The sequence below is a fragment of the Punica granatum genome, chromosome 5, assembly GCF_007655135.1.
Source record: "Punica granatum isolate Tunisia-2019 chromosome 5, ASM765513v2, whole genome shotgun sequence".
Classification (NCBI taxonomy): domain Eukaryota; kingdom Viridiplantae; phylum Streptophyta; class Magnoliopsida; order Myrtales; family Lythraceae; genus Punica; species Punica granatum.
Genome location: NC_045131.1, coordinates 8,716,696 through 8,736,368, shown reverse-complemented (window position 1 = coordinate 8,736,368; position 19,673 = coordinate 8,716,696). Strand labels below are relative to the sequence as shown.

The 19,673-nt window shown below is 41.5% G+C and overlaps 3 protein-coding genes across 6 annotated transcripts; all 3 read left to right on the top strand.

The window, feature by feature from the left end:
• Nucleotides 1-294: 294 nt before the first annotated feature.
• LOC116207464 (OVARIAN TUMOR DOMAIN-containing deubiquitinating enzyme 4-like) lies at nucleotides 295-3,313 on the top strand. Of its 3 annotated transcripts, none has more exons than XM_031540418.1 (7): nucleotides 295-434; nucleotides 593-652; nucleotides 924-1,511; nucleotides 1,654-1,775; nucleotides 1,964-2,004; nucleotides 2,630-2,728; nucleotides 2,860-3,313. In XM_031540418.1, the coding sequence occupies exons 2-7, from the start codon at nucleotides 616-618 to the stop codon at nucleotides 3,029-3,031; spliced, it is 1,059 nt and encodes a 352-aa protein (XP_031396278.1). In that variant the 5' UTR covers nucleotides 295-434; nucleotides 593-615; the 3' UTR covers nucleotides 3,032-3,313. The 3 variants fall into 3 exon arrangements, with proteins under 3 accessions (XP_031396278.1, XP_031396277.1, XP_031396279.1); XM_031540417.1 differs by having other exon boundaries at nucleotides 296-434; nucleotides 544-652; XM_031540419.1 differs by lacking the exon at nucleotides 295-434 and having other exon boundaries at nucleotides 441-652; nucleotides 806-1,511.
• A 3,461-nt stretch (nucleotides 3,314-6,774) lies between these two features.
• Nucleotides 6,775-9,920, top strand: LOC116207592 (receptor protein kinase-like protein ZAR1). Its single transcript, XM_031540603.1, has 2 exons — nucleotides 6,775-8,267; nucleotides 9,062-9,920. Exons 1-2 carry the CDS (start codon nucleotides 6,938-6,940, stop codon nucleotides 9,703-9,705), a joined length of 1,974 nt encoding a protein of 657 aa, XP_031396463.1. The 5' UTR covers nucleotides 6,775-6,937; the 3' UTR covers nucleotides 9,706-9,920.
• A 3,232-nt stretch (nucleotides 9,921-13,152) lies between these two features.
• On the top strand, nucleotides 13,153-15,332 carry LOC116207593. Of its 2 annotated transcripts, XM_031540606.1 has the most exons (3): nucleotides 13,153-13,624; nucleotides 14,532-15,070; nucleotides 15,188-15,332. In XM_031540606.1, the coding sequence occupies exons 1-2, from the start codon at nucleotides 13,292-13,294 to the stop codon at nucleotides 15,066-15,068; spliced, it is 870 nt and encodes a 289-aa protein (XP_031396466.1). In that variant the 5' UTR covers nucleotides 13,153-13,291; the 3' UTR covers nucleotides 15,069-15,070; nucleotides 15,188-15,332. The 2 variants fall into 2 exon arrangements, with proteins under 2 accessions (XP_031396466.1, XP_031396464.1); XM_031540604.1 differs by lacking the exon at nucleotides 15,188-15,332 and having other exon boundaries at nucleotides 14,532-15,149.
• Nucleotides 15,333-19,673: the final 4,341 nt, after the last annotated feature.

The window sequence follows — 19,673 nt, the reverse complement described above, 5'->3', positions numbered from 1 at the left end:
TTATTGAGTTTTAAGCAAAAATAATGGTTGGTAAATTCTTTCAAAATCATGATTTGACTAATTTTTTACAATGTGATTTTTTTTCAGCAAATTGATAGATTACTTCTAAAAACTATTTTTCCTTATTTTTTATTTTAAACATTAATTTAAATTTCAATAATATACCTTACACATTTACTTACTCTAAAATCAACATTTATTTTTCTACGATCGGACTTCAGTGCTTTTATTTCATTAACAACACTCCATGCCAAGCCTAAATACTTCACCTTTCTGGTGCAGGATTAAAAAAAGAAGAAACCTTAAAAATGGGCCTTTCTGGTTATCTGGAAAGGAAATAACAAAACGGCGCCGTTGGTCCTTTGGCGTGTCGGTCGGTCGTTGAGACGAGAGGTAACGCCGGGAATGGTGGGAACAGTGGTCGGCCGTTGCAGGTGCTGATTCTTTGCTTCAGCAATCCTCCATACTCTCTCTGTTTTCTCCCAATGCTAATGCACGCTTCTCTCATTTCCCCCTTCTTCATCATTCTCCCTCTCTCCCTAGTCGCTCAGCCGTTTCCCACATCTTGATTGCATGTCCTGATCCTCTCCAGATGTCGGACCGCTCGGGTATTGCATGAACGGTCATCTGTTGAGCTGGAATACCGTGACAGGTGAATATCAGCCGTATGTTTTGCCCATTTCCTGTCGGATTTGTGTGATTCCCAGATATGAATTGATGCAAGACTGTGTCGATTGGGTGTCTTTTTTTTTTTTTTTTTTCCCTGCTGATTTTGTATGATAATTTCGCGTTGCCTTCAACTCAGTTGAGCTGAACGAATGTAGCTGGAAGTGAACGAATGTAGCTGGAAGTGAAAAATCAAGAAAGGCATCAATTTGTGATTTATCACTTTAAGTCTGCGAGCTTCTTGCGTTGCATTGCAGGCTTTGCCAAGATGATAGTCTGCTCGTCCGTGAAAGCTTGTTCGAATAGTGTTTTTCGCGTGAGCCGACTTATTTTTGGAGAAACGCAGAATGTTTGCAATCCTAGAGCATCATCGAGTGCGTGCTTTCATATATACTCCAGTCCTAGGACATTGTACGTTGACTTGAATGCGTCATCCTCTCCGTCAGTTCCTGCGTGTCAAGCAAGTCGGGGGTGCTGCTTCAGTCGTGGCTTTGCTAAAAACAGAAGAATGTTGCGTTCAGTGACTTGTAATTACTCAGGTGGTGCTGTAAGACCTCATAAGAGGCACTTCACGTTTTCCTTGGGAAGCAAAAGTACATATGTGAAGCTTCTATTGCCAAGGCAGGGAGACTCAGCCAAACTCAAATGCAATGTGGGTCTCCCACGGTTTACTCGGGGTGGTGCATCGGGGGGATTGCTTCTCGGGCTAGCGGTTTGTTGCTCGAATTCCAAGCCTGTACAAGCTGAAGCAGCCGATGACAAGGGGAACAAGGGAAATAATGATGAGTCAGCGGATGCTAAATTTGCACATGGGAAGAGAGTGTACACTGATTATAGCATTACTGGTATATCCCGCCTCTAGTCACACTTGAAGCTATGTTTTCTGTTGCGCCTGTCGTCAAAGCTTAGAAACTAAAATTTACTGATTTGTTCATTCACTCTCTTTCAGTTGTTGTCAGGGTAGATAACTGCTCCATTCCTGTGCAGGGATACCGGGAGATGGGAGATGTTTATTCCGGTCTGTTGTTCATGGGGCTTGTAGGCAAATGGGCAAGCCAGCTCCCAATGAGAGTCTTCAAAGAGAGTTAGCAGATGAATTGCGAGAGCTAGTATGTCCGTTAGACTTTCAACTCAATCTTGAACTTTTCTTTCTTCTTACTGTTTCATAAAAGGCGTGCCTGTTTACAAGGCCTAAATTTAATATGCTGGGAAGTGACCAATTAATAAAGGCTAGCGTTGCATGCATCTGCATATTATGAATATGATGGCCTGAATTTATTACTTGGTGGATTTTCAGGTTGCAGATGAGTTCATTAAAAGACGGGAAGAGACAGAATGGTTGGTAGATTTACTTGATATAAGCACATATGTTTTACTCAAGGGAAAGAGATTTCTATCTTATTGGTCTTCAGTTGGTCTAATTATAATGGGATGACAGAAGCTAGTGCATATGCTACAGCTTTTACTGATAAAAATACAGTTCAAGTAGTAATCAGGAATTCGAGTTGGCATGAATCGTGATAGTTGTGTGAATTGCACATATTTGAGATATTTCATTTTGATTGAACTAAACCTGAAAAACAAGTAATCCCTCTTTATATCAAGAATGTCCCAATGATTGCCCATTCAGGGAGTAATTAATTAGATATTTGAGGTGCCTCCTTGGAATTTTTGTTGTCTCTGTCTCTGATGTCTGATATTAGTGAAAATGTACTGGAAAAAGTAAGTATTCAAAAGCCTCAGATTTGCCTTCACAAATTCATTCTATGACGCAAACAACTGCACCTCGATGAGTACCTCAAGGGCGCTTGTGATGTGGGGATGACCTGTCTTTGTTATTATCACCTGCTGGAACAAATTCCACATATCTATCTTGCAAAGTGTAATAGAACATTCCATCTCCAATAAAACCCAAGAAGTTCTAGTAGGGTTTGTGCCTGACAGCTTCCTGTATTGTGACCAGGTTTGTAGAAGGGGATTTCGATATGTATGTCAGGCAAATGAGGAAGCCGCATGTATGGGGTGGGGAGCCTGAACTGTTCATGGCCTCGCATGTCCTCAAGTAATATTACCCCCTCTCCGTTTCCTAGCCTTCTGGTTCTCTCTTGTTGTACATTTTGCTCGGACATCTGCTTGTTACTTCCAATTGATGAATGCAGTGACATGACCCGGTTGCTATTCGGTAAAATGCAGGATGCCCATCTCTGTATACATGTATGATAAAGATGCTGGGGGACTCATATGCATCGCAGAGTATGGGGAAGAATATGGCAAGGACAACCCGATTAGAGTTCTGTATCACGGATTCGGCCATTATGACGCTCTACAGATTCCAGGACTTAAGGGCGGTAAATCGAGACTCTGAGCTTAAATGTAGGAGTGAGATATCCTTGAGTTATGACACGTGAATTATTTCAACATGCAAAGAATCTCGTACTTTGAAGGAAAAAGAAAGATGCATTCCTGTGTATCATGATGACATGATTGGAGAGCTACTTTTGCTAGCTAAAAGAGAGCTTGCCTTCACCTCGATGAGGTTATCGGGTTCACGGGATTCAGTTGCTCTTTAAGATGGATATAATGGAAACCCTGTAAATGTGTCGTCTTTTTCGATGGGCTGAATCCCTTTCACGGGATTGTGTTGGTCTTTCTTTTTTTTTTTTTTTTGCTGAATAAAAAATTTCATTAAGTAGAAATATAGAATACGACGGTGGATGGGTTTAAGTTTGGATACCCTTCAAAAGAAGTACATAAAGAATGAAAATTTGACTTTCAATTAAAATGACTCAAGTTATGGACAAGAGTATTGAGTTCCTTAGGAATCCATGAGCAAAATTATTCCGAGAAGTATTTAAGGCTATAAATTATATCCGTTACTAAGGTCCTGACTTCCTCGATTATAATCGTGAATTGTTAAACATTTCTTCTATAGCCTGTGCAGAATTTCTGACAATTAAATAGCGTGCTGCGCGCGTCCGCTCACTCCATAGATTTTTCCGATCGGGCTTGGTCCAGCGAACCTGAATGAATACCATGGGGGTGGAATCGTGCGTGGATCTTTCCCGAGCCGAATAACATCATATGCTTGATCTCTCATCTCATCGCTCAGAACAGATTAATTCCATGGTTTTATAATCATGAATTTCGTAGGTCGGCCTAAATCCATGATGGGCTTTGACCGAGCCGGATTTCCCGGTTCAGCCTTATGGTTCGTTTTGGGTTTGAATCGGACCGTCGCGGTTAGTGGTGAGTGGAAAAGCCACGGGAAATGGGATTTGATGATATTCACCAAAAAAAAAAAAAAAGAAAAAGAACAAAGAAATGATATGATGTGACTCTCCACCATGCAATTGCATGTGTCCTGTCTCTGTCTGAAATGATTTTCCTGACTGCGCTTTCTTCCCATTGGCGGGCCAGTCCACCCCCAGTCCTTTGCTTTCCACTTTATGATCAGTCTTTTTTAGTCTCTTTTTTTTTTGTGTGTAAAATCATAAATCCTTTTATCAGAAAAAGAAAAGTAAGTGTTATATTAATATAGTACTCTTATTTTTAAATTTTCTCGATCTTTGTATTGAAATATCGGGTTATTTATTTTTAAATAACATGTTCTTTCTTTTACTTTTCTTTAAAATACCCATAAACCAAAGATGTCAGAAATACAAACTTTCAAAATTATTTTGTATATGTCCAATTCCAAATTTTCGTTAAACGTTTTGTTGGAAAATTTGTATTTTATAAAAAAGACAAAAATTAAGAAATTGAAGAGGAAAGGAGACATAGTGAATAAGAGAGGCAGTATGGAAGCTCGACGATTTTGCCACCTCTCTCACCAGTCAAGTCACAAGGGCGCTGGTGCCCTTACCCGGACAATTTGTAATCCCCCACCACCGATAGTCCTTTTCTACTTTTCTTCGCAAAGGCAGCGATGGAAAAAGTTCCTGACGATAAGGGGCATGAAGTCGAGCCCCACCATCCAAGCGAGGTTGCGGGTGCTCTATAAGATTGCCGACGACTTATTTTGAGTAGTGGCAGTCGCATCGAATCCCTAACAATTGGGAATTTTCTCCTCCTATTTCTTTGCTAAATAGGGAAAATAAAGGAAATTCTCGGTGATGGGAAATTTGACAATGCTGCTGACGACCTCGCTTGAATTATGGTGGCCGGGTCAAGTTTTTCCATTGCTTGTGGTTCCTCTACCTTTTCCTTTTCTTTTTTAAATTTCTAGCTAAAATATTTTCTATTTATCAAATTTATAAAGAAAAAAAATGAAACATCAAGTGGAAAAAAAGGACGGAAAATAGGAAATTTAATAGAAAACCTAAAATTCTCCATAGATAAAATAATTTTATAAATACATGCTAAAATTTTTAATCTAATTAGGAAATATTTTTTTTTTTTGCTAGTCAAGATGTTTTGTTATATATAAGGGTCAATAACAAAAAAAAAAAAACACAAACTTTTCACATTTTAACACAAAAATTTTAATTTAACCTAAAAATACATAAATTTGCAATTTTATAATAATTTTAGCATGACGTCAAATTTTTCATTAATTTAGATAGAAATTCACGATGATAGGTCGAGTGGCGCCCTCTATGGTGCTAGCAATCCCAATCAGAGAGTGGTGGCCGGCGACGAGACCCTCCACCGCCGCCCACCGACCCTCCTCCTCGATTTTGATTTTGCCTCTTTTTTTTCCTTTTTACATTTATTTTTGTTATTTTTTGAAATAATTTTATTATAAAAAATATAGTGAGTTCCACTTGACCTACACGTTAGTAATTTCTGTCCAAATTAACGAAAAAGTTGACGTCGTGCCAAAATTATTGTCAAATCAAAATTTTGTATATTTTTAGGTTAAAAAAAGTCTGTGCTAGAATTGTTAAAATATGAAAATGTTGTATTTTTTTTTCATTATACTCTATATAAGAGGAATAGTGTACGATAAATCACCAAATTCTCGAAGATGTACATAGCTCCCATGCTAATCGAAAAGCAAACCCCGAGATAGAATACCCTTATAGCTTGTTTAGGTTGCAAGTTATGGAGGAATGCTACACAAATTTGTATGTAATCTTTCATAATCTAAATAAGAAGTTGCATTGACGAGGAAAACTGTTTGCCTTCGATGTGCTGGCCAAGTCTCCTCCGCACATAGTAAATTGGCCATGGGGAGATATCAATTCTCTGTGTACGACATTTCGGTTGGAAAGAAAAGGCCAAAATCTGTTGCATGTTCTCATCATTATAAATCTTTCTCGTGAATCATATTTCATGGGCATAATAATGATAAATGATCCCTGAAGAATAAATAAAATAAAATAATAATCACTGAAAAAATGAAATTCATTGTAATAAGAGTAGAATACCACTGTTGCCATTCACTTATTCATTAGTAATCGTTTTTGCTCCCGACATATTTTTGTCACCAATTAGTCTCAAACGTTGGCATTCCATCTACCATTCATACTCTTCCGTTAACCTCCGTGACGAAAAATTTATGGATGACATTACTTTTTCCGTTACTTTTTCGTTACGAAATGGTATAAATGGTAGACGGAATGTCAGCGTTTGAAACTAATTGGTAGCAAAAATATGTCAAAGATAAAAACGGTTGTTAATGAGTAAGTAAACGGCGACACTGGTAGTCTGTCCTTGTAATAAGGAGACAATAGCTGATTTCCCTTTTCTAGCTAGGCTTATTACTACTTGCATTAGAAAAATGTTTGAATATGTTGTCGACAACAATGTGATCAAGAAAAAGAACATCTCCAAGTGGATCGAACCAAAGCCCTCTTCTTCACTGTCTCATCCCCTGTCCCTCAGCTAAAAACGGCATTTTATAAACATTGATATTCGGATTCATTCAAGGAATGCACCAAGTCCAGATCCCAGAGGCTTTGTTTTTATTTGTCCACAAAATTTCCCCCAGAATCTTAAAAATAAATAAATAGATGAAGACAAATTTTTTTTAAAAAAATTATAAACAAACAAAATACACATACGGTGTACGCTATACGGTTCTTGACCGTATCACAGGTTCTGTCCACAAGAATTCAAACTGATGAAGGCGACAGTAATCCACGTTGTCTACTGCCTCTCCTCGTACTTCCAACCCCACCCTCCCCTCCATTGTTTTGTTCGAACTCTCCCCTCAAACCCCATCTTCTTCCTCCTCCTGCTCCTTTTCTCCTGCAACTCCTCGTTGCACCACCGGCCACCGTGGAAATGACCCGCTAGAAGCTCCTTTTGCATTGCCGAGTTCTTTACAATGTGGTCGGCTCTCACTCTCCCTGTCGCTTCAGCTGTCTTCCTCGCTGTGTTCCTCATCTGCCCGTCTTCTTCCTATGCTCTGACTTCCGACGGGCTGTCCCTCCTCGCCCTGAAGGCCGCCGTCACCGGTGACCCGACCCGGGTCCTCGACTCTTGGGCGGAGTCCGATGCTACTCCTTGCCACTGGGCCGGCGTTGTCTGCACCCGGGCACGTGTCACTTCCCTCTTCCTCCCCGGCAAGGGCCTTACTGGCTACATTCCCTCCGAGCTCGGCCTCCTCGGCTCCCTCCGGCGGCTCGACCTCGCTCGCAACAACTTCTCCCGGCCAGTCCCTTCCCGCCTCTTCAACGCCACCTCGCTCGTTTCCCTCGACCTCTCCCACAACTCCCTCTCCGGGTTCGTCCCGGATCAGATTAGAGCCCTGAGGAACCTCACCCACCTGGACTTGTCCTTGAACCTCTTCAACGGGTCCCTGCCGGAAGGACTCGCTGAGCTCACCGGCCTCTCTGGGACTCTGAACCTCTCGTGCAACATGTTCTCCGGCGGCATTCCGGAGTCTTACGGCCACTTCCCGGTGATGGTCAGCCTCGATCTCCAGCACAACAACCTCACCGGAAAGATACCCCAAGTCGGGTCCCTGCTTAATCAGGGTCCCACGGCATTCGCCGGAAACCCCAGCCTTTGCGGGTTCCCATTGGCTACTCCCTGCCCGGAGGCTCAGGACCCCAGGGTTTTCTCCAACCCCGACCACCCCCAAAACCCCAAAGCCACCGCCGATACAGAATCTGATCCGCCGGAGAGCGGGAGGAGGAGAGACGCGACATCATTTGTCGTCGGGGTGATATCAGGCGTCTTCGCATCAGTAGCAGCTGTTTCGGTCTCGGTGTGGGCGCTTCTGAGAAAATTGGCTATGAAGAGGGACCAAATGATGGCCAATGACAAGGCTTTCGCTGACATTAGCAGCAGTAATGCCTTCGACGAGGAGGGGCAGAAGGGTAAGTTCGTGGTGATGGATGAGGGCTTCAACCTCGAGCTGGAGGACTTGCTGAGGGCCTCGGCCTATGTGGTAGGGAAGAACCGGGGTGGAATTGTGTACAAGGTTGTCGCGGGTCGAGGTGCTGGTGTGGGCCCCACAGTTCTGGCGGTCCGGCGACTGAGTGAGGGTGATGTGGTGTGGCGGCTCAAGGAGTTTGAGTCTGAGGTCGAGGCAATTGGTCGGGTTCACCACCCGAACATCGTGCCCCTCCGCGCTTACTACTTCGCTGACGATGAGAAGTTGCTCGTTTCTGATTTTATCCGCAATGGGAGCTTACATGCTGCTCTTCATGGTAACACTCTCTTGGACAAATACTACTTCTCTATTTGCACCAATGTGGTTGAATTGTATTGATTTTGCCGATTTTCAGTAATTGGGAGACAGGTGGCGCTTCGTGTATAGTTTTATGGGTCGAGGAGAGCTTTGAATACCTGCTGTATGGCTTAACTATATCACACATGAATTGCTACAATGTGATGAAATGTCCCGAGAATAGAACACTTGATTAAAACATCTTATGCAAGCGTGAACTCATGTTTCGGTATTAGAGCTTAATCTTGTCGGAATAATTTTGATAGGAAGTCGGCTTGTAGCCATATGCTGTGTTCCATTCTTAATGTTTAAAATTCAGGCAGAATTGTGCGCGTAAGATAGCTTAATCTGATTCATTGTTACTGCCAGTTCGGTTCTCTTTCATGGTAAATTGCTGCACGGTTTTTGGCTCTTAGTTATTGTACCTGGTCACAAGCGACAATGTCTGTGTCAACTTCGAGTCATGTTCTTGCCGTGAAACATGTTGGCAGTAAGTCTCTGGGACACACTTTTGGCCTAAGAAAGGTCCCTTTCATGCTTCTTCGTGATCTCAAAAACCCATAATGGGGACTTTGTCGTTCAACAATTTTGTTCTAAAAGGTTGTGGTCCTCTCGAGCATTGAAGTTGAAGACCCCGTGTTCTGCTTTTCTGTTCTTCGAGCTGATCTTCATCGAATGACTAATAATCAAAAATTGATCTCATTGTGTTAGCCCCCTATGTTCATTGAGACAGCATTGAATGTGGAAAATTGTTGAATTTTTATGGCTTTGCAGGTGAATTTTCCAAGACATCGCCGCCACTGACATGGGCGGCGAGACTAAAGATCGCTCAAGGAACTGCGAGGGGGTTAGCCCATATACATGATCACAGCCCTCGTAAATACGTCCACGGGAACATAAAGTCGACAAAGATTCTTCTTGACGAGGAGCATCAGCCCCACATTTCGGGTTTCGGTCTCACTCGCCTTGTCTCAGGGACTTCTGGGTTCACTACCTCATCATCCAAGAAACACAGCTCCAGCAGTCACACCATTTTAGGCTCGGGAATGGAACTGAGAATCGGATCTCCTTCCAATTCCTACCTGGCGCCCGAGGCTCGGGTTTCTGGTAACAAGTTCACCCAGAAGTGCGACGTGTACTCTTTTGGAATTATCCTGATGGAGATATTGACGGGCAGATTACCCGACTCGGGGCCCGAGGGTGACGGAAAGGGCCTCGAGGGCCTCGTCAAGAAGGTGTTCCATGAGGAGAGGCCTCTGTCGGAGATAATAGACCCAAACTTGCTGCACGAGGTCCATGCGAAGAAGCAAGTTATAGCAACGTTTCACATCGCACTGAACTGCACCGAAATTGACCCGGAGTTGCGCCCGAGGATGAGGGTGGTCTCTGAGAGCCTCGACCGCATCAAATTAGTCTGAGAACTCCTGTAATTTTCCCTCTTTCCTGTCCATGATTTCTTTTTGTGAAGCCATTCTGTGACAACTACAACCTGAGCGGTTGTCGGTGTTAGGACTTAGGAATTCTTGTGTTAGCTACTATAATGTATGTTTTTGCTAGGAAATGCAGGCTCTCTCGAACCGCCACTGTGGTAACGTGTTTTGCAATATAACTGTCGGTTATCGGATCGAGTTCAGATGCAGAAACTAGAAACTGCAATTGAGGTCATGATTCATGAATCAATCTGGTTGTGTTCCAACTCCTCAAATCTAATCTGATTAGGGAAATTTTTAATGATTGTATCTCGTAATGATACGGCGATGATAATATTAATTGAATTTTTATAATTAATAACAATTATGACAATTATCTGCGATTAATACTTCATTTACGAGTTTGCTGTATTCTCAAAGATTTTTTTCGCATGCCCCCGACGAAATAATATCACGAAAGAAGTTCTCCTCTGATTGACTTTACTCAACTTCATAATGCGCCAATTCTTTATGTTCTCCCAAAATGGACCTCCGGAGTTGTACGGGCGGAGCCATGAAACAAACTTAAAAGGACTTTTCTAAGTCCTCTTATAGCAAATATACTCACCAGCTCACTGCGAGTATGGGCAAAATTCCGTAGCAACCCAATTATACTCGTACCTCTCCTCATCGTTGGAATAAATACCTGCCTTCGCTAAACAAATCGGTCCCGTCAACGGTTAAACGGCAGAGCCTGAATTTTCATCGGGGATAAAAATATTAATTATATAAATAGTATATAAATAATTTTTTTATAGGGTAAAATATTAATTTTATATAAAAAAATTATAATTAAACATACTTTTGAAATAAAATTTTAAAAAATTTAAAGTTGAGGTAACAATTGCCTCCTCTATTGGCTCCGCCCCAGAGTTAATGGACCATTGGGTTTGGCACCTGGGGTGTCCTAAAACTACAAGTTCCGTCACAAAAAAAAAAAAAAGAGCTGTACACAGTCGTAAAAGAAAGACCATCGAATCCAGTTCACATACCGTTTATATTTTCCCCAGGAATGTTAAAGCAACATTGGGTCTGTGATCTTACGGCGGAACGAACTGGATCGGAGAATGTCGTGGATGCTCTCACACCTTAATTTATCTCACCTCACCATGTAACTATTGATAAAAAAAAAAGTTCACATTTTTATGCAAAGATAACATTTTTTTTCACGACTGATACCGCAAGCAAAGTGAATCATTTTTCTAGCCGTGTATAAGTTTGCTTAAGCAGAAGATTAAGATCATCAAAAGATAAGGTTACCTCCGGTGGGCGCCTGCCTCCGTCTCCCCTTGCTAAGTGGCAAAGGGGAGACGTGCACGGATGCATTGCACCTCACTTTTATTGTATATTTTTTTAAAATTGGATGCAATGGTAGGTAACCCCTATCTCCCAACATATATTTTATTTTCAATTTTAATAATTTATTCTATTTCTTTTGTATTTTTTTGTAATTTTTAATTAATTTAATTAATTAAAACTATTTATTAATTATATAATATAATAATAATAATAATTATATACATTTAATTAATATAATATAAACGTGTGTTTCAGATCAGAGACATCTAAATCAAAGACAGGAATAAATATCTCTCTATTTTCTGAAATTTCATCTTTATTTGATGCGACGCGTATGAAGTGCAGTTGAGAGTCAGGGGAGAGACATATCCACCGGAGAAAGCCTAATGGCGACGTTTGAAAGCGGTCAAATCATCTGACTAAAATGGGGATGAAGTAGAAAGGGTGGAGTGGCGGGAGAATCCATTTATGGCTCGTTCGTGCAGAGGGCTGACAGCGACAGGCGGAGGGTTTTAGCCCTGCTGAGCTTTGCATACACCCCAAATTCCCCAGCAAACGACGACGCACTTCCCTTCCTTCCTTGTCCCGGAGGACGAAAGCTTTGCTTGAGAGAGAGGGAGAAGTGAGAAGGCAGGCCATGGAGAAGAAGCTTCGTCTGCCGGTGAGGGCAGGGGTGGTGGTCCAGCTGAGCCAAGAGCTCCACGCGCGGCGGCTCCAGGAGTGGCAGCATTCACTCGTCGGAAAGTTCATCGACGAGCTCGCCCCAGGGCCCCTCGCCACCGATGACGCCTTGACCCGCCTCTGGCAGCCCGCCGACGCGATCCGGACCATCCCCTTCTCCGGGGGCCGCTACGTCTTCAAGCTCGACAGTCCCGACGACAAGCAGAGGATCATCGCCGGCAGTCCCTACTCCGTCGAGGGAAAGCTCCTCGTCCTCCAGCCTCTCCCGCCCTGCACCTCCGTGGACCTCGTCCGCTTCAGCCGGGTCCCGGTATGGATCACCCTCACCGGCCTCCCCGTGGACCTCCACTTTCCCGAGGTGGCCCTCGCGGTCGCCGAGTCCGCGGGCCACCCGACCGAGACCGATGTGGTCTTAGGCTCCGTCTCCGGGGCTTGCCGGGTCAGGGTCAGGGTCGAGATCGAGGCCGAGGAGCCGCTCCTTCCGGGGTCCTACCTCGACGACGGCACCGGGACCCTCCTCTGGGTCGGCTTCGAGTACGAGGGCATCCCTCGCATTTGCCGGAACTGCATGTGCATCGGTCACCTCGAGGGCGACTGCAAGAAGACAACCATCCAGGCCAAGTACCTTTCTACGAAGCGGCTCGAGGTCATCGCCAACAGAATGAATGCAGAGGTCGTCAATGACCCGGCTACTGAGGCGGTCTTCGGCTCTCCCAGGAGCCGTTCCGTGCCGCCAGTTAAGGTCTACGGCCGTGCTGGCCCGATCGTCCCCGTCGGCGAAGCTGCGACGGAGGGGAGGGGGTTTGAAAGAGCTGGAAGGAGGGTGACAGCGGAGAAGACCGAGGAGGACGTCGAGCTCCTTGTCCTTTCTGGGCCTGCAGCGGATCTCGGTGGGCTAGATCCCTTTGGGCCCAGCCAATTCGATGATGCCTCCACCGTGGGCCCTGACGAGGCCCAGAGAGGTGGCCTTTTGAAGAGGAAGCAGAGGGCGGGCAAGACCAAGAAGTGACCCAAGAAAGAAGCCTCTGTTGTCGTAGGAAAAGTAGAGGAAATGGAGGACAAGGCCTAACCTTTTGTTTAGAAGAAGGCCAGAAATTAGGGGTAGATATTAGTGTCCTTTTGGCACTTCTTGCCGTGTCGTTTGTAAACGAACGATGATTTTAGGTGTTACTAAGGTTGAAATGAGAATGGAGGATATTAGGGACCGAACGACTAACGTGTCCCTGTTTACATCCACAGGAGGAACATTACCCCGCTTTGAACGTCGCCCATGAATGTCACATGTTTCGTTTTCACCTTGTTTGTCATGTTTGTTCCTTGTCGTAATCTTCGTTCAGCTTTGCCATTGGTAGCTTGCTTAATGCTTATACAAAAAATTAAATCCGTAGCTCGATCATGGCGTTTCTGAGTGGTTATCCTTGGAAAAAGATTTTTTTATTTATTTATTTCCTTTTTTGTGTTGATATATAAGCCGAGTTTATAAAAGGGATGTGAAGGGAGGAGATAACGGGAACGTGTCAGATGGAGCTCCTTCCTCCTCGGTGCAGCACTGGAAATGTCCACCACAGTGCAGCCCTGTCCATGCTTCACTTTCCCGCTAGCCCGACACCTTCAGCTCCAATCATTGCACCCCAAGATGCCCGCCTTTCGTACTTCCTCCCGACTCCAGACGGTGAATTCTGCAAAGTACGGCCAGTGGGACTCGAACGCTGAAGAGATGGGGCCGAATAAGAGATTCGACTTCGACCCGCGAGACGAGGGTGACCCGAGAAGCGGGAGGAGGAAGAGGCGGTGGTGGTCTGATGATCTCGAAGAGGAGGAAGAGGACGAGGACGAGGAGGAGATGGGGATTGTGGAGGAAGTGCTTGACAGCATTTGGATATTGAAGGTAATTAATTAGCTTTTCCCTTGTTTCCAAGTTTTGGAATCGAAATCATTTTCAGCTGACTGGCAGGGTGAAAATGGTTTATATGATTACACTCCGAGGAGGTACTGTAGGAATAAGTAATGTTACCAATTGATAAAAATGAAGAGAATAATCAGCAAGGAATTGGATGTTTGGTTCCGAGTTTCGACCATTGTTGGGGTTGGTTCAGATTATCCTCTTGAATCTGGTACTTCATAGGTTTCCTTTCGGGATATTAGAATAGGATAACAAGTATGGGCAAACAAAATGTGATCATTCTTCTCAATATAGCCCGAGAACACAGATCGATATCTCGAGCAACATGTGATTATTCTGCTATGTATAACCCTAGAACACGGTTTGAGATTCTCAAGCACATTAGGAGAGGATCATCTGTAATGTGATATATGGTTTAGTAACACTGGGACTCTTCTGGTTCTTCTGATGGTGAATGAGGACCTTTGTGTGTCTTCAGTTTCTCGTAGGCTTAGCCATTCAATGTTGAAGCTGAATGAATTGGGTGGTAGCTCAAATTTTCACGCATATGAAATTTCGAACTAGCCTACAAACCTCTTCACCAATATTGGGCGTTGCAATTTGGAAACTGCATTTTCAATTTTACAATTGTGATTCTGTGGCCCGTGTCTAGCCCTCGACATGATCTCGTATGGTCTATAGCTATAGGTCTAAACGAGAGACCTCAGGCGTGACTCAATCTCACCTTTCCATTTATTGAAGAATTTAGAAATCGACCAAGAGATAAGAATCCGTGGTATGTGCTTTAGTATATCTGTTTTGTGAGCATCTCTGTCTTCGTTGTTTACTTTACTCGGATAGTTTAATAAGAAAGACTGCTTAATCACGGATGTTGGTTTTCTGGGCAGTGTAGGTATTCAGTTCCTATGGCTGGACGCTTCCTGTGGTCCTCCTCTCTCTGCTGCTAGCAACAGGTCCCAAAGCATTTCTGATGGCCATGGTATTACCCCTTGGACAAGCGGCAGCAACTCTTGCATTCAACCGTTTATCGGGCAAGAGACGGACCAGACCAAGAGTTCAGCCTAGGATGCGGAGGAGGAGGAGGAGGAGACGGAAAAGACCGTCAAATGCTGGAAGTAACTTCAGGATGGACGGTGGAGGACAAAGAGGACGGAGTTGGAAGAGCAGAAACGAAAACTTGGGAGCTCAATCACGGGTTGATAATGGGAATATCTCAACAGATGGCGGTAATGGGGCACCGAGTTTTGGTGGATGGGAAGAATTGGATGGGGTGCGATTCAGAGAAAAGTCTTCTGGAGCATTTGACCGATCGAGCGCGAAGATGAAGGAGCAGAGCAGAAGACACAGTAGCGAGGAGGCGCCCTTGTTGTTGAGGTTACTGATCGGCATGTTTCCCTTCTTGGGCTTTTGGACCAAGATGTTTTGGTGATGGTAATGCTATCCTGAAACTTGGATACACATTCATTTATATTGCGATTCGACCGGGAATTAACTGTTTTCCTCTTTCCTATTGCGTCATTGCTGGTATGATACCTTTCCCAATCACAGGATTTCTAGTCGGCGACGACAACAATAGATCAGGGCATCTCATAATGTTCGATAATTAGCCGGACACGATCTTCATGGACCGATACAAATGCTTCACGTGTATTTCACGTCATTAATCTCATCTTGCACTCAGAATTCCTCACTATGCACAATATCATGTATTTCTGTCCTCATAGCGACCTACACCATCGCCGAAGCTGCGCGTAGACAGGGACAGTGCTTGGCAGAGGCTCCGACACGGGCAAGACCGAGCAGAAGGCCCTATTTTGCTAGAGAATAGCTTGCCATGCATGGAGGTGCAATTTAGGCCCAGCCCATTTAGGCGCCCTTAAAAATGGGTCGGCATGAAGCCCAAACATGTAGTATTAGGAAGAAACATGAGAAGTGATTTCATGATCTTGGAGAGAATAGTAGTTGGGTGGTCTCTAACCGGCTTACGCGCAGCTCGACTAATTTACCTCGTGGTTTAAATCAAAGACAGACCATTTGCGCTCGGCCTAGGGAATTCACTAGTCAAACCTGACCTCGAGGGAATTCGATACCGCCCGCGTTTTCGTTGGGGGAAAAAAAAAGGAACAAAGAAAAAGAGAAAGCCTTTGGACTTTTCTTAACGTTCTCCTTTTGGGGCTTTTCTCAAAAGGCCTTGGACCACAAGCATGCAAAAGAAAACAGAAAATTATTTTTATTTTATTTTTTATAGTTAAACAGAAAATAAACTAAAGTGCCTTTGTTGTTTCCCCTCGTTGATTATTAATATCCTAACTGCGTTTCAAATTTTAGGTAAAATATAAAATTAAGGAAAATGGTATGTATGACGTGTTCATGTCTTCATCCATAGAAAAACCTCCGCACCTAACATTAAGTAAAGAAATCAAAGAGGGTGTGAGACACCGCGTACGCTTTCACATACATGTTAATAAAAAAGTTTTTGGTTTGATACATATTGTGAGACTATTCGTATCAATCTATTAGCTATTAGAATTTGTATTTCATTATAATAAGTCCATGGGACCTCATTTGTAACGAAAAAAGAAAAAAAGAAAATTAATAAAGGAAACATGACAAAATAAACTTTCAATAGATGAACTCGAACTCGTTAGAAACACCTCGTGGACAAGGCCATCCCGGATTAGAGTTGACATGAAGTGGATCACGGGAGATGACAATATCCGATGAATATGAATGATTGTTTCCCCTCCCACGCTGACAAGGGTTCTTCTATTGAAGAGGAGGAAGGTGTCTTGATATGGCATGAAGGTACGTTTGAACGACTTAGGTTTATGCTGCTCTGACCGGTAAAGCCACCATCAAACAAGCAAGCCTCTCTCCTTCTTGCTTGCCCTTGTCCCCGGCTGCCAATACAGTTACCATGCTTTAACTAATAATTAATAAATTTAATATACTCACGGTCACACTATGAAAGGAAGTTTAATAAATTAACATGACTCGAATGGAAAGGCCCTGAGTGTGAAATTCCGCCAATAAAAATCCCGATGACCTCTTTCTTCTCATTTCGTAATCTCATATTCAACTCTACAAGCCTCGTAATGAAAAACTATTCGTGAGTGTGACGGCCGGGGACGGAGCTACGTACAGGTCGGGAGGGCACTTGCCCCCTCTCATAAACAAAATTGACATATATAATATAGTAAGTTTCATGTTTTGATGACTAAATAATGAGAAATACAACGCTAAAACGAAGGGATTTTAGTGTGATAACATGTATAATGCGTCGACTCGAATTTAAGAAGTTTTGAATTCAATCTTGACAAGTGGAAGTTGTGTGTTGTTTTAATATTTCAGCTTTATTGCCTATATTTATACTAGGGCGATCGAGGTCAAAAGTAATACAATGTTAATTTTCAATTGCCCCCACTGATTCTGGCTCCTTCCCCGGTGACAGGGTCTTTTCTTGCTTCTCTCGCTGCTATTAAACAGACTCATATTTATTTACTCTTAAACTTCCTTTTATCTATGCTATTATATAAAACTAAAATCTCACACTTTGATTTTACTTTTATTTCCTAAACTCCTTATTGCCCATTAATTTACTTAATTATGACCATTAAATTTTGAAATAGTAATTCTGTTAAATGATTTCCAACTCCACTTTTTACTTTACTCTCCCTCTCTCCCTCCTTCCCTCCCACTTTTCTCTCTTTCTCCTCTCCCTTTCCTAGTTAACGGAAATGAAAGTCTTTTTTCTTTTTTTAAGTTGGTATTATAAACCTTTATTATAGTTTACAAATTTTATTAATTTTTAATTATGAAATACGCTCATAGATTTTACTTTAGAGACATGAAATAATTGGGGTTTTAGGTGTGATTGCCTTTCTAAGAAAGGAAGTGGCTTTGCAATTTTTAATCATGTTTTGGTTTGTCTTTATCATGATTTTGGTTTGTCAACTCATGCATCATTCTTTTTCTAATTTCTTTTTTATTTTTTTAAATATGCACTGTACTGTAGAGATGCATATATATATATATACATATATATACTTATACATGTATATTATATTTGTGGGGATCCAATTCTTGATTATATCTCTGAATTGTGGAATTAGATTCTATTCATAAAACCAAAGCATATTCTGGAAGTGATTTATTGCAGCCTTCTGGGAAACCATGGAGGAAGATAGATTTTATTCCGGCAAAAATGAAAATATTAATCGTGGAAATTTAGGTTCTTGCAAACCTTGTAAATTTTCATGTTTTGTAGTCATTCCATTTATTATTGGCAACCCTAATTTCATATATAGTATGATATTCCTGATGGTGAAGGATTTGAAGAATATTATTCCCCGGAATCATTATTGTACTACTAACAAAAGAAATGCTTATCCGATAATGCAACATTTTATTTTGTTCCATTTCTAATGATACCTCTCGCTTTTCTGATGCATTATTATAGGATATTTTGATCGTGTCATGAAGGAGGTTTTCATATCGGGGTTTTCTCTTGCCATGTCTAGTCCTCTCCAAAGATCTAAAGTTGTAAAATAGTTTGAGGAAGTTGAAATGACAAATCGAGGTATCGTTCAAGCCGAATAAGAACCTTTCTATACAACTTTCATGTGTCTATTATTAGCTGAGAAACAATGGTAAGAATATATGGTTAAGTGTGAATCGGCTCCTTTCGTAGAATAATATTAATGTCATAGCATACACGAGTGACTTCCGATCCCTTTTATGCCGAGATGACTCTCGTATCGTGCGTCTTTAGGTGTCTCAAATAAACTATTCAATCTTCTCATACTTGTGAGGATAAGAAGCCAATAACTTGAAGTCATGACCGTAGTTTGCGGCATTTTTCTAAATTTAAAAAATGTTTTCTTCACCTTGCTTTATAAAACATTCCTAAAACATGATATTTCACTCGATAAATAATCATCAATCAATACATCTTTTAATTTTTGAACTTTTTCCATGAAAAAGGGTAATTATTCTTTCTTTCTTGACTCATTTTTTTTAATTTCTTTTATAAAAAAAAAAGATAGATGCTTGATCTTGGGCAATATTATGTATCGAAGCTTCGGGTTGGAGTCCCAAAGTAGACGCCGACGCCACGAGCAGATGTCATCCCCAACCCAAAAGGCACAAAAGGCCAGAAAAAAGTGGAAAAAGAAAAGAAAAAATCTTAAATAAAAACCCAAAAAGGTAAGTTGCTAAGAAAACAAAAAGAATATAATAATAATAATAACAACATTCATGCTCAACCTAAATTTTGCATCTAAAATTACTCTTTTTTTTCAAATAAAACTCCTTGAAGAAGTTGAATTAATATTATTATTATATTTTATCATTATAATAGAAAATATTCGAGCAATGGGATGTTTTTATTTAATATTAATATAAATGGAAAAACAAAAGTTTCATTTTCATTTTTTTCCGGTGCGGTATTACATAATATTTAGAAATCTATTCATTTTGATGAATCTAGGATCAAGTCAAGTTGGCTCCTAAAGAATACTATACTTCTAATGTAATTTTTCTCTATTTATACAACTTAAATTTAAAATTTTATCTTAAGGGAAATGAGTTCCGAACTCTAAAAAAGAAAAAAAAAAGTATAAAATTTAACCCTTTATCTTTCATTACTTTTCAATTTTCATCATATTCCTTTACTCTCTTTTCTATTTCAAGCCTTCTCTAACGTCTACTGTTAATAATGATGAGCTGTATGATCTCGGTTGTCTACATCAGAAATAGCCAATTATTGAATAGCGCCTGCCATTATATATATATATTATTGTTGAAACGAATCGGCTAGTGATTCTGTGTGTTTGATTTTAGAGTTAAATAAAGTTGAGTTTTGATTTTAATTAATTTGTAATGATTGTATTGTTGAATTATGAGAAAAAGTGTGAAAAAGTAATAAATAGTTGAAAGAAAGTAATAATTGTGTTGTTGAATTGTAGAAAAGTAATGAATAGTTGAAAGAATTTAGTATTAAAATTGAATTAAATAGTTAAAAAATTGAAGAAAA